Genomic DNA, 15117 nt, shown 5'->3' with positions numbered 1-15117 from the left:
TGCTATCCCCATATTTGACCTCCCAACGTGCAACACCTCACATTTGTCTGGAATAAACTCCATCTGCCATTTCTCTGCCCATATGTCCAACTATCTGCTGCTGTATCCTTTGACAACTTTCTTCACTATCTACAGTTCTACCAATTTTTGAGCCATCTGCAAGCTTACTCATCAGCCTATGTTTTCATCCAGTTCATTATATCACAATGAGGTCACAGCACTAATCCCTGCAGAACAGAACTGGTCATGGAACTCCAGTCAGAGAAACACCCCTCAACCTTAATCTTCTGGACCAGTCTACCATGAGGGACCTTGTCAAATGCCCTACTAAAGTCCATGTAGATAGTATCCGCTGCCCTACCCTCATCAATCATTTTTTGTCACCTCCTCAAAAAACTCAAGCAAGTTTATAAGATATGACCTGCCTACACAAAGCCATGCTGACTGTCCTAAATAAGCCCATGCTTTTTCAAATGCGAGTAAATCTTATCCCTGAGAATCCTTTCCAGTAGTTTCCCTACCACTGATGTAAGGCTCACCAGCCTATAATTTCCTGGATTATCCCTATTGTCCTTCTTTAACAAAGCAACAACATTGCTTGCTCTCTAATCCTCTGGCACCTTGTCTGTGGCTAGTGAGGATATAAAGGTGGAGACGTAAGAGACTGCAGATGATGGAATATGGAGCAACAACTAATCTGCTGGAGGAACTCAGTAGGTCAAGCAGCATCTGTTGGGGGAGATGTCGACAAGTCCTTTCACCCTTCCAGGGAAAGACATTTGGACAGGTTCGTGGATTGGAAAGGTTTAGAGGGAGATGGGCCAAATGGGGAATGAGATGAGGTCAAGTAGGCACCTTGGTTGGCATGGATGAGTAGGGCTGAAGGGCCTGTTTCCATGCTGTATGACTCTATAACTGAAAGTGCTTCTTTATTTATCCCAGTAAATCCGAGTCGTAAAATTAATCTTCGATAGTATTTATAAACCATCGATTGTTTAATAGATGTCTTGTAGTTCATTTGGAGGTACTCTTTCTAAATATGTATATTGTGTATTTATAGGAAGGCCCGATGGTTGCTGGTATTCCACCTGCAGAAGCTAGCACAAGATTACAGATCTTTCAGGTAACAGTTATGAAGAATAACTGTACAACTGTTGGTAATTAAACAACAGAAAAACAAAATGCTTGGTTTCAGAGTTCTGCCGTATATATTCTTGCATATTTACTTTCTTGCCATGTTTTTCCCACATTAAAGAAAAGTTGTCTTGTCGTTCAATGATGGAAGAATTTTGCATGAACTTGGAAGTCTTTGCTTTTCCTGTCTCATTAATGATACTGCTTTTCTGTGTGATTCCTGGGGCTTTTTTTTTACAGAGATCATATACTGTATATGTAGGTTTTGAATTGCTTTGATTTTATATTGACTCTTACTCACTAAAATGTGTTCTGATTTTGGTTGGGAGGTCTGCAGGTGCCTAAATTTAAAATATTTTAAGTTCCCAACCCATACAATGACACAGTGTTCTCCAAAGGGATCATTGAATCTGCAGTCTCTTATGTGTCATCATTGAATCTGTGTTTTTGATTTCCGCTATGCAGAGGAGACCACATTGTGAATATGAAACTGGAAAAGGTACAAGAAAATCATTACTTCATCTGAAGAGAGTGTTTGAAATCCTGATTGATGGAAGGGGAGGAAGCATAAGGGCAGAGGGTAAAAGAGCAGGTTCCTGTGGTTGCACAGAAAGGTGGCTACAAGAATGGAAACAGGTATTGGTGGACTGAGGTTCCCACCTGCTTCAAGATGGCATCAATTCTACCGGTGCCTAAGAAAAGCAGGGTGACCTGCCTCAACGACTACAGTTCGGTAGCGCCCACCATAATGAAGTGCTTCAAGAGGTTGGTTATGGCTTGAATCAACTCCTGCCTCAATAAGGACCTGGGCCTGCTTCAATTCTCCTAACGCCACAATAGGTCTTACAGCAGACATTATCTCGCTGACTCCCCACTCTGCTCTGGACCACTTGGACAACCGCAACACAGCAGGCTGTTGTTCATTGACTACAACTTGGTGTTCAACACCCTCAAAACATTGTCAAGACCTGGGCCTTTGTACTTTCCTCTGCAGTTGGATTCTCAACTTCCTCACTGAGAGACCACAGTCAGTGCTGGTTGGAAACAACATCCCCTCCTCACTGACCATCAACACAGGCTCACCTCAGGGCTGCATGCTTAGCCCCCTGCTCTACTCTCTCTATACCTATGACTGTATGGCTAAGCCTAGCTCCAGCACCATCTACAAATTTGCCAATGCCACCATTGTTGTTGAGTGATGTCGTAAGAACAACTTTATGCTCAATGTCAGCAAGACCAACAAACTGATTGTGGACTTTAGGAAGAGAAGGGGAAGTCAGGCAAACACACAACAGCCCTCATTGAAGGGTCTATGGTGGGTGAACAGCTTCAAGTTCCTGGCTGTCAATATCTCGGAGGACCTATCCTGGGCCCAGCACGTAGATGCAACCGCGAAGAAGGCATGCCAATATCTCTACTTTCTTAGAAGTTTAAGGAGATTCAGCATGTCATTGAAGAATCTGACAAACATCTACAGATGTACAGTGAAAAGCATTCTGACTGCTTACGTCATGGACTGGTATGGGAACTCCAATGCACAGGAACGCAAGGGGCTGCAGAGAGTGGTGGACTCAGCCATTTCCATCACAGGTACTGCTCTCCCCTCCATGGAGGTCATTTATAAGAAGTGATGTCTCAGGAAGGCGACATCCATCATCGGAGACCCCACCTTCCAGGCCATGCCCTCTTCTCGATGCTGCCATCAGGCAGGAAGTACAGGAGCCTGAAGACCCACACCTCAAGGTTCAATAATAGCTTCTTCCCCACTACCATCAGGTTCTTGAACCAACCTGAAAAACCTTAACACTACCTCAGACTATAGTTTATTTCTCTCTCTCTCAATCTTGCACTAATGTCATTGTTTATTTTGTTGTTTATTTTGCAGACTTTTATGTATAATTTATGTTAATTTAAGTTTATGTTAACATGTTTGTCCTGTACTTGTAATGTACTGTGCTACTGCTGCAAAAAGGCTAATGTTCTTGGCATTTGTACCCTGTGTATGTATGCCTATGATAACAATAAACTTGAACTTAAACTTGAAGGTGGAGCAGTGAACCAGAGCACTCTGCAAGGATTGGTCCCTTTAGAATGGAGAAAGTATCATGTGTCAACTGTCAGAGATTAAGAAGATGATCCATTGAATCTGGAGGTTGGTGGAGTTGGAGTGTAATAAGGGCATTCCTAGAGATACATGAGACTGCAGATGCTGGAATCTGGAGCAACATTCAAAGCGCTGCAGGAACTCAGTGGCTCAGGCAGCATCTATGGAGAGAAATGGACATTCGATGTCCAGTATAGAAAGGTGGAGGGAAGGGGTGGAGCGAGAGCTGCAGGTAACAGGTGGCTCCAGGTGAGGGAGCTGATAGGCAGATGAGGGAGGAGGGAGAGTGGGAATGGTGTCAGAAATTAAGAGGTGATAGGTGGAAGAGACTACCCAGGCAGAATATTAGGCGCTGCTCTTCTAATTTGTGTTTAGCCTCAACTTGGCGGTAGAGGAGGCCGAGGACAGACATGTTGGTGTGGGATAGGAAGGAGAATTAAAATGGCCGACCACCGGGAGATCCAAGTGGCCACAGCAGGCGGAACGAAAGTGCTCGGCGAAGTGATCCTAACCTTGAGCAAGGGAATTCCTAACCTTGTTATACTTAAGAGGAAAATGGAACGGACATGTGGGAAATGGATATTTGAGAGACTTGTCCTATTGTAAGCTGAGGAAGGAGGAAGATTTATTGGAACCATTGGTGTAAAAGGTGGAATTGTTGAAAAATGTGTAGCAGAGATGGAAAAATTGGGTGAATGGAATGGAACTTTAACAGAAAGCAGAGTGGAAGAAATTATGGGCAAGTGAACTGTGAGTCTGAGGGCTTACAGCAGATATTGCCTACATCAGCTAAAAAATCAGTACTCTTCTCCACATTAAACAACTTGGAAGAAGTGGAGACACAACAGACTGCAGATGCTGGAATCTGGAGCAACAAGCAATCTGCTGGAGGAACTCAGTGGGTCAAACAGCATCCATGGGAGAAATGTCCTGATGCAGGGTTTTGACCTGAAACGTCGACAACTCCTTTCCTCCCGTGGATGTTGCTTGACTGGCTGAGTTCCTTGAGTGGATTGTTTTAACTTGGATGAAGCATCGAGGGTAGCAAGGGTAGGAATGTCCTCTGGGATAGGGGAAGCCACTGTTCAGGATGAAAGAAGACATGTCAGACGCATGTGTGGATAGGGACGTTAATGTCTACCACTAAAAATGGCTGAGTGGATCATAAGTGACCAAGCTGATTGCAGGCATTAATGGACATAGTTACAAGATTCTTTGGCAGGTAGTGAGAGAGCCAACATGATAGAAAAAAATACTGCTTAATTTTGTAATTACTGATCCACTGAGCTCAAATATATCTGTCAAGGCCAATGCTTTTAGAGGTAACATTGCACAGTCCATGTGGTGACAGTCTGAGGACATCCTCTCTTGGCACTGTGCGGCACCACTATGACAAATGAAACGGATTCACAACAGTTCTGTCGACTCCGAAGAGAATATCGAAATGATCCAGGGGACTAACCCAATTCAATAAGGGATCCAGAAGACCACACCAATTGCGTTAATCTCGTAAAGCTACAACATAAAATTCATGTTCAACAGCAGAAACAGCTTCTATAAATAGAGCTAAGTGAACTTGCAGTCAACAGATTATATCAAGGTTCTTCCACTTTTGGTCTTGAATGTTGGTGGTAACAGATCACAGGAGGAGAAGGCTCCATGGATATCTCTATCCCTAACAATGGTGAAGCACTGCATAGGTGCAAAAGACAAGACTGGCAAATCTTGGCTTCCTCTTTATCTTCAACTACTGCCTCAATGACTTTCCCTCCATGATGAGGTCAGAAATGAGGGTTAAGCTGTGTTTAGTTCCATTCACAACTCCTCAGATAATGAAACAATCCATGCCCATGTGCAGTAAGACCTAGCATCCAGCCACAGGCTACAAAGTTGTAAGTAATAACTGAATTATAGTGAGTAGCAATAAATATCACCAAAGAGATTCTTATAATCATTCTTCAACATTCATCTGCTTTATCACATCAATGTTCCAGAGATCATTATTGTCTGCCTAACAAGAGCAGTCAAGCAAAAACTGTGGCTTCAAGGACAAGTCAAAGATTGAGTATTCTATGGCCTATGATCACTTACTGAATCCTTTCTGCTATCTATAAGACACAAGTCATGAATTTGATGGAATATTCTCCACTTGCCTTGATGACTGCATCTCGAGTAGTAAATTCAAAATGAAAATCTGAAAAAACTGCAGAATCTGGAAATATTAAACAAAAACAGAAAATACTAGAAATACTCAGCAGGTCAGGTCACATCAGTGGGAAGAGAAACAGAGTTAACGTTTCAGGTTAGGAATGGGTCTGTAAGCACAGTAAAATTTATTTGGTTATATTAACTAAAGGTGAAGTCATAATTCCCTTAGACTCATTGAAATAGTAATTTAAACTAACAAAGTTAGAAACATCTTGATAATGGCAAGAAAGGCTTAGCACTCATCAGATTTAGTAAACATTATCAGCTAATTTGTTTCGCCCATCTCTTTCAATTCTATTCACTTCTGCATTCATCTCTGGTAAGTGCGAGGTGATGCACATTGTGTTGCAGCTCTAATAAGGTTAGGACATACATAATGAATGGTAGGGCCCGAGGGAGTATTGAGTAATAGAAGGACCTTAATGTGCTAGACCTTGAAGGTAGATAAGATTGGGAAGAGTACAGGATGCTAATCTTCATTAGCCAGGTCATAGAATATAAGAGCTATTGTGCAGCTTTATAAAACATTGGTTAGGCCACAGCTGGAGTCCTGTCTGCACTTCTGGTCACCAAACTATAAGAAGGACGTGATTGCACAATAGAGGTTGCAGAGGAGCTTCACCAGGATGTTGCCTCGCATATAGTTTTTCACTTATGAGAAAAGTCTGAAAAGGCCAGATTTGTTTGCCTTGGAATGGAGGACGCTGAGGAAGGTATACAAAATTATGAGGGGCTTAGATAGCGTAGATAGTAGGAAACATTTCCATGGTAGAGGTGTTAAAAATGAGAGGACATTAGTTTAGGGAGATGATGTTTGGAGGAGACATAAGAAAGAATTTTTTCACCCAGGGGACAGTTGGAATCTGGAATGTACTGTCTTAGTTGGTGGTGAAAGTGGGTACTCTCATAACATTTGAGAATTATCTAGATGAGCACTTGAATTGCCAAGGCACAGCAGGTTATTGGCCAAATGCTGGTAAATCGGATAGTATAGATGGGTGCTTGATGGTCGACATGGACATGGTGAAACGAGTGGTCTTTCTGGGCTCCGTAACTCATTGACTCATTGAAACAAAATGGATTGATAAACAAGATAGAGATCAGCCATGAATTATATGCATGGCATTAAAGGCTTGTGGACCGTCTCCAATTTCTTAGTCCCTCAACTTAATCAACTAAAGTTGACACCTACCAAACACCTGGATGGCATGTGAGAAAGTGCATCCAAAATGCAAATAAGTGAAAAGAATGGAGTATATACTCTGCATATAGTAGCAAAGAATCGCCATCGGTGCCAGTAGTGCTCATATCTGATCTGTCTTTGCTTCAGAGTTGGTTTGATGACTTATGGAGGAAATTTGTGACATATTCATCAGGAGAACGATTATTTGGATTGCCTGTCCAGGATTACGAAATACTGCAGAAAAATAAGTAAGTATCATTTAATACTTTCCTTATGCTGGTTGATTTATTTCTTTCTGCACCCAGACATAGATCCTCAGATGAACCTGGAAAGCAAGGCTGTGTGTAAAAAGTAAGGCCAATGCAAGAACTTTTTCAAAGATCTGCCGTAAACATAGCGTTGCTGAATGGCCTCTGTGTGTTCAATAGTTCCTTGGCAGGGAATTTAAAAGTGTGGTTTGAATATTAGTGGGGGCTCAAAAATCAGGCAAAATCTATCTATATTGTGAAGCTAGCTTCAATCCTTTATTTGCTGCTTCTGAATAAATCCCTAGGGGAATTTTGTTGCTTATCAGCATAGACTATTTGCTCCACTGGATTGAAGTTTCAATTGAATTTCCACTTAATTTGATCTATTGTTTCCCAGCTTCTTTGAAACTCACAAGTAAGAGCATGGCAGGAACATAATAGCAATTCAGAGATGATTTGAACTCATGGAAATATTACAATACATATATAATACTTGCAGCTACTTTCCTACCTTCCAATGAAAGGGATTTGTCCAAGGTGCTTTTGCTGAGAGGCTACTTTACACAGTAGAGGGGCTTTCTGTGTTACACCAGGATGAATGACATACTGGATTAAATTTTGGACAAGGATTGATATAAGCAGCAGCATCACCAGCACCAACCTGTTTTTGAATAGTCTGACCGAGGTGTGCTTGTTCACAAGTCATTGAAAGTCAACATGCCCATACAGCAAGTGATTAGGAAGCCAAGTAGTATGTGGCCTTATCTGGTTAGCTGAGTCAAGGAGAATACTCCCCACTGACTTGGGTCATATATTACAGAAAGGAAGATATTGTAATTATTGAAGGTCATCTCCATAACACTACTGTAACACCTCCTCAAGACAGTTCCAGAGCCATCCTTCAGATGCATCAATGACCTTCCCTCCAGCACTAGGTTAAAGAAGGGCTCCTTTCAAACTCAATAGTATGTGTTGATATGTACTGAGAATATGGCAACATTCAAAAATAAATGATAAATGACAAGTGATTTACACCACACATGTTTGAGGCAGAGACCATTTTTAAAAGGAGAAAGTCCAACTGTCTTCCCGTGACCATCAGCATATTCCATTAATGTCCTATGGGTCAGTGTTAGACTGGAAAACAGCATAAGTACAGTGACTACAGCTAAGGATCAGATATGAGCTATCTGTTGGAAACAAATCACTTTCTGACACCTTAAAGCCATTCCTCTATCTTCAAAGCACAAGTCAAAAGGGTGATGGAATAGTCTCCACTAGCCTGGATGAACCAAAAATTAACCCGCAAACTAACTGAGTAGTATTAGGTAGTAAGTAGCCCGCTGGTCAACTCTGTTTCTCTGTCTGACCTGTTGACTATTTCCAGCATTTTCTGCTTTTTGTTTTAGATTTGCAGCATCTGCAGTTCTTTTTTTGATTTTCAGTATTAAGTACCCCACCAGGTATTCTTCACTCCACAACAACTGTCCAGTGGCCATAGAGTAGATTATCTTTTAGATGCACCACAGCAACTCAGCAAGGTTTCTTTAAGAGTACCTGCTAAACCCATGATTTCTTCTAACCAGAAAGACAACTACATGGGAACACTACCATCTCCAAAATCCCTTCATTGCATATTATCCTGAATTAGACATATATTGCCATTCTTCCATCATTTTTGAGTTTATGAAAAATTATTGATCTAAATTGTTAACTCTTTTCCTCTCAGTAAAGATGCTGCCTAATCCACTGATTATTTCCAACATTTCCTGTTTTTATTTTAATTTATAAGTAATAATTGAAATCATGTTAAAGTGAATTTTAGAACAAGATTCACACCGTGACCTAATTATTCATAAGTGCAAACCCCTAACCGAAAGGATAAATGATGATCTCTTGCTTTAGTATTAATAGCTGCTGCTGTTGTTGTTTGCTTTCCAGAAAGGAACTAAGTCTTCTGCAGAAATTGTATGGACTATATGATGCAGTGATGAATAACATTAATGGTTACTATGATGTGCTGTGGGTGGAACTGGACATTGAGAAGATCAACGCTGAACTCTTGGAGTTTCAGAATAGGTAATTAAAATAAACTGGCTTATTTGTTACTTACATTGCTATTGGGAAAGCAAATATTTTATCAAACTTTTATTTCACAGATATTAAGCATATTAAATATTTTGTGGAGTGTCTGCCAATGTACCTACTGGGTTAAACTTTTCATTGAAGTTACAATGGCGTAACCCCAGCAGGCCTAAGAAACAATTTCTAAGACATAAATCCCTCCAGCATTCTGACTTTCCATAATTGTTGCTAGAAGCAAAAGGTACATAGAGTATATCCTAACCAAGGGATAAACGCTGGCAGGATTGGCCATGTAAAGTTCACTCAGGATGCCTGTGTATGCATGTCATACAGAGGTAATATTATATTCAAATATTTAGATCAATTACAAAATCATCAATTCAATCCCACCACTCACATAGTTATATTTTAGCAAAATATAGATCTTCAGTTGTATTCAACCCTGATACTTTGTGGCAAGTGTCCACCTTTGACCCCATCACTTTCCAATACATTGCGAACAGAAGTAGAAATCCATTTAGGAGTCATCCAACCTATGATAATAATCCAAAGTTTTCAAGGTTCAGTTGGTAGGCAAGATTTCACCATGTTAAAGCAGCATACGCATTGAACGTTGATTAAAGGTACTAAATTTGGTGGATAATTTGATATGGAAGCACTGAGAAGGATAAGACCGCAAGAAGTGAGCACAGGAGTGGCTATTCAGCCCTCAAGCTGCTCAGCCATTCAATGGATCAAGTCTGCCCATTCCTTAAATCCATTTACCTGCCCTTTCCCCATAACTCTTGATTTGCCCAGATGAAGGGTCCTGACCCGAAATGTTGACCACCTGCTTTTCTCCATGGATGCTGCCTGGCCTGCTGAGTTCCAAATGCGCTTTGTGGAATGTCCTTGGCAAGTAGGATGAAAGAGAATCCCAAGTCATTTTATACTTACATTAAAAACAAGAGGATAATGAGGGAGAGGGTAGGACCACTCAAGGATAAAGGAGGGAATTTATGCTTGCAATCAGAGGATGTGGGCAGAGTACTAAACAGGTACTTAGCATTGGGATTCATCACGGAGAAGGACATGGAGGAGAGTGAGATCATTGTGGGGCATTCTAATGGGCAAGGTCATTTTGAGATCAAGAAGGAGATGATGCTGGGTCTTTTGAAGAGCATTAAGGTGGGTAAGTCCCCATTGCCTGATGGGATATATCCCAGGTTATTGAAAGAAGCAAGGGAGGAGATTGCTGGGGCCTTGACGAAGATCTTTCTTCAGGACTGACCCAAAAAGTTGACCACCTGCTTTTCTCCACGGATGCTGCCTGGCCTGCTGAGTTCCTCCAGCATCATTGTGTTTTTCATCTAGATTCCAGAATCTGCAGTCTTTTGTTTCTCTAGCTAATGTTTTTCCTTTGTTCAAGAAGGGAAGTAGAGATAATCCAGAAAATTAAAGGCTGGTGAGCCTCACATCTGTGGTAGGGAAGCTATTGGAGTGGATTCTTACTGATAGGATTTGTGCGCATTTGGAAATGCATGAGCTGATTAGGGACAGTCAACATGACTTTGTGTGGGACAAGTTATGTCTTCCAAACTTGATTGAGTTTTTTGAGGATACGGTGGTGAATGTTGTCTACATGGACTTCAGTAAGGCATTTCACAATGTCCTTCATGCTAAACTCATCTAGAGGATAAAGATGCATGGGATCCACAGTGACTTGATAGTTTGGATTCAGAACTGGCTTGCTCATAGAAGACAGATGGTAGTGGTAGAAGGGTGTTATTGTGGCTGGAGGCCGGTGACACCCTCCTGTAGGAGGGTGTCTGCAGGGGTTGGTCCTGGGACCTCTGTTGTTTGTGATATATATAAATGACTTGGATGAAAATGTAGATGGGTGGGTTAGTAAGTTTGCAGAAAACACAAAGGTTAATGGACAGTGTAGAGAACTGTCGCAGTATGATATAGCTCAGTTACAGATATGGGCAGAGAAATGGCAGATGAAGTTTAATTCGAGCAAGTGTGAGGTGTTGCGCTTTGGGAGGTCAAATGTAAGGGGAAAGGACACAATTAATGGTAGGACCCTCAACAGCATTGATGTACAGAGGGTTCTTAGGGTCCCAAGACCATAGCTCGCTGAAAGTGACCATGCATATACGTAAATAGAGTAGTAAAGAAGGCTTGGGGATGCTTGCCTTCATTGGCCGGAGCATCGTGTATAAGAGTAAGGAAGCCATGTTGCAGCTATATAAAACTTTGGTTAGGCCACACTTACAGTATTGTGTGCAATTTCAGTCACCTCATTACAGGAAGGATATGGAGTCTTTGGAAAGTTAAATGTGTGGCTCAAAGATTGGTGTGGGAGAAGTAGGTTTGAATTTGTTGGATATTGGCACCAGTACTGGGGAAGGAGGGAGCTGTTCCGATGGGATGGGCTCCACCGGAACCATGCTAGGACCAGGGTCCTGGCGAATCACATAACTAGGGCTGTGGATAGGGCTTTAAAGTAAATAGTAGAGGGGTGGGTTCAACAGATAGGAAAAGTATGGATGAAGTAAACGGGAAGGAGTGTGCAGGAGAGGTTACTGAAGTCTCCTGAATAATGAATAAGACATAAAGCTTAGAAAGGGATAAGAATTTAACTTCATGCAACATGGAGACAAATTTGAGAAGAAGGATAGTGAATACAGGACGGAAGGTGTATTTGAATGCATACAGTATACAAAATAAGGTAGATGAGCTTATAGCACAGTTAGAAATTGGCAGGTTTGATGTTGTGGGCATCACAGAGCCGTGGTTGAAAGAAGATTACAGTTGGGAGCTAAACATCCAAGGACACACATCATATCGAAAGGACTAGCAGGTAGGCAGAGGAGGTGGGGTGGCTCTGTTGGTAAACAACAAAATCAAATCCTTAGCAAGAAGTGACATGGGATCAAAAGATGTTGGATTCTTGTGGGTAGAGTTAAGAAACTGAAAGGGTAAAAAGACCCTGTTGGGAGTTATATACAGGCCTCCAAATAGTAGCCAGGATGTGGAGTACAAATTATAACAGGAGATAAATAAGCATGTAAAAAGGGCAATGTTACAGCGGTCATGCGGGATGTCAATATGCAGGTAGATTGGGAAAATCAGGTTGGTACTGGATCCCAAGAGAAGGAATTTGTAGAATGCTTATGAGATGCTTGTTAGAGCAGTTGTGGTTGAGCCCACTAGGGAAAAGGCAATTCTGGATTTAGTGTTGTGCAATGAACCAGATTTGCTGAGGGAGCTTAAGGTAAAGGAACCCTTAGGAGGCAGTGATCATAATATGATAAATTTCATCCTGCAGTTTGAGAGGGAGAAGCTAAATTCAGATGTATTAGTATTACAGTCGAGTAAAGGTAACCACAGAAGCATGAGAGAGGAACTGGCCAAAGTTGATTGGAAGGGGACCCTAGCAGGGATGACAGTAGAGCAGCAACGGCAGGAATTTCTGGGAGTAATCTGGAAGATGCAGGATCAGTTCATCGCAAAGAAGAAGAAGCATTCTAAAGGGAGGATGAGGCAACCGTGGCTGACAAGGGAAGTCAAAGACAGCATAAAAGCAAAAGAGAGGGCATAAATATTGCAAAAATTAGTAGAAAGCCAGAGGATTGGGAAGATTTTAAAAACCAACAGAAGGTAACTAAAACGGGAGAAAAGATGAAATATGAAGGTAAGCTAGCCAATAATATAAAAGAGGATACCAGAAGTTTTTTCAGATATACAGAGTAAAAGAGAGGCAAGAGTGGACATCGGACCACTGGAAAATGATGCTGGAGAGGTGGTAATGGGGAACAAAGAAATGGCAGATAAACTAAATAAGTATTTTGCGTCAGTCTTCACTGTGGAAGACACCAGCAACATGCCAGAAATTCGAGAGAGTCAGGGGGCAGGAGTGAGTGTAGTCGCTATTACTAAGGAGAAGGTGCTTGGGAAGCTGAAAGGTCTGAAGGTAGATAAGTCATCTGGACCCGATGGACTACATCCCAGGGTTCTGAACGAGGTAGCTGAAGAGATTTTGGAAGCATTAGTAGTGATCTTTCAAGAATCACTAGATTCAAGAATGGTTCCGGAGGGCTGGAAAATCGCAAATGTCACTCCACTCTTTTAGAAGGAAGGGAGGCAAAAGACAGGAAATTATAGGCCAGTTAGCCTGACTTCAGTGGTTAGAACATAGAACAATTACAGCACAATTCAGGCCCTTCAGCCCACAAAGCTGTGCCGAACATGTCCCTACCCTAGAAATTACTAGGCTTACTCATAGCCCTCTATTTTACTCAGCTCCATATACCGATCTAACAGTCTCTTGAAAGACCCTATCGTATCAGCCTCCACCACCATTTCTGGCAGCCCATTCCACGCAGTCACCACTCTGAGTAAAAAACTTACCCCTGACATCTCTATATCTACTCCCCAGCACCTTAAACCTATGTCCTCTTGTGGCCACCAATTCAGCCCTGAGGAAAAGCCTCTGACTATCTACCCTATCTATACCTCTCATCATCTTATACACCTCTGTCAGGTCCCCCCTCATCCTCTGTCTCTCCAAGGAGAAAAGGCTGAGTTCCCTCAACCTGCTTTCATAAGGCATGCTCCGCATCCCAGGCAGCATCCTTGTAAATCTCCTCTGCACCCTCTCTATGGCTTCCACATCTTTCCTGTAGTGAGGTGACCAGAACTGAGCACAGTAGTCCAAGTGGGGTCTGACCAGGGACCTATACAGCTGCAACAATACCTCCCGGCTCCTAAATTCAATTCCCCAATTGATGAAGGACAATACACCATATGCCTTCTTAACCACAGAGTCAACCTGCGCTGCCACTTCGAGCGTCCTATGGACTCGGACCCTCTGATCCTCCACACTGCCAGGAGTCCTACCATTAAGACTATATTCCGCCAACATATTTGACCTACCAAAATGAACCACTTCGCACTTATCTGGGTTGAACTGCATCTGCCACTTCTCAGCCCAACTCTGCATCCTATCTATATCCCTCTGTAACCTCTGACAGCCCTCCAAACTATCCACAACACCCCCAACCTTCGTGTCATCCGCAAACTTACTAACCCACCCTTCCACTTCCTCTTCCAGGTCATTTATAAAAATCACAAATAGTAAGGGTCCCAGTACAGATCCTTGAGGTGCACCACTGGTCACCGACCTCCACTCAGAATACGACCCCTCACAAACCACTCTTTACCTTCTGTGGGCCAGCCAGTTCTGGATCCACACTGCAATGTCCCCTTGGATCCCATGTCTCCTCACCTTCTCCATAAGCCTCGCATGGGGTACCTTATCAAACGCCTTGCTGAAATCCATATACACTACATCTACTGCCCTCCCTTCATCGAAGTGCTTAGTCACATCCTCAAAAAATTCAATCAGGCTCGTAAGGCAGGACCTGCCCGTAACAAAGCCATGCTGACTATTCCCAATCATATTATACCTCTCCAAATGTTCATAAATCCTGCCTCTCAGGATCTTCTCCATCAGCTTACCAACCACTGAGGTAAGACTCACCAGTCTATAATATCCTGGGCTATCCCTACTCCCCTTCTTGAATAAGGGAACAACATCCGCAACCCCTCCAATCTTCCGGAACCTCTCCCGTCTCCATGGACGACACAAAGATCATCGTCAGAGGTTCCGCAATCTCTTCCCTCGCCTCCCACAGCAACCTGGGGTACATCGCATCCGGTCCTGGCGACTTATCTAACTGGATGCTTTCCAAAAGTTTCAGCACCACCTCCTTTCTAATATCTACATGCTCAAGCTTTTCAGGCCGCTGCAAGTCCCCACTACAATCCCCCAGACCTTTTTGCCGTGGTGAATACTGACGTAAAGTATTCATTAAGTACCTCTGCTATTTCTTCCGGATCCATACACACTTTCCCACTGCTGCACTTGATAGGCCCTATCCTTTTGTGTCTCATCCTCTTACTCTTCACATACTTGTAGAACACCTTGGGGTTTTCCTTGACCCTGCCCGCCAAGGCCTTCTCATGTCCCCTTCTGGCTCTCCTAATCTCTTTCTTAAATTCCTTCCTTTTAGCCTTGTACTCCTCCAGATCTCTAACATTACCTAGCTCTCTGTACCTTTTGTATGCTTCCCTTTTCCTTTTGACTAGATTTATTATTGCCTTCGTAC

The 15117-nt window shown here is 42.5% G+C and overlaps 1 protein-coding gene across 1 annotated transcript in view; it reads left to right on the top strand.

Annotated features, from left to right (window-relative positions):
• Positions 1-15117, top strand: part of LOC127575526 (dynein axonemal heavy chain 8-like) — a 443415-nt gene that overhangs the window by 198188 nt on the left and 230110 nt on the right. The window contains 3 exon segments of the mRNA XM_052025459.1: positions 1061-1123; positions 6777-6877; positions 8819-8956. Coding sequence (XP_051881419.1) covers positions 1061-1123; positions 6777-6877; positions 8819-8956 — 302 coding nt within the window.

The sequence above is a fragment of the Pristis pectinata genome, chromosome 10 (genome assembly GCF_009764475.1).
Source record: "Pristis pectinata isolate sPriPec2 chromosome 10, sPriPec2.1.pri, whole genome shotgun sequence".
In the NCBI taxonomy this organism is placed as follows: Eukaryota; Metazoa; Chordata; class Chondrichthyes; order Rhinopristiformes; family Pristidae; genus Pristis; species Pristis pectinata.
The sequence above is the reverse complement of the archived record's forward strand: the minus strand, read 5'-3'. Positions and strand labels throughout refer to the sequence as shown.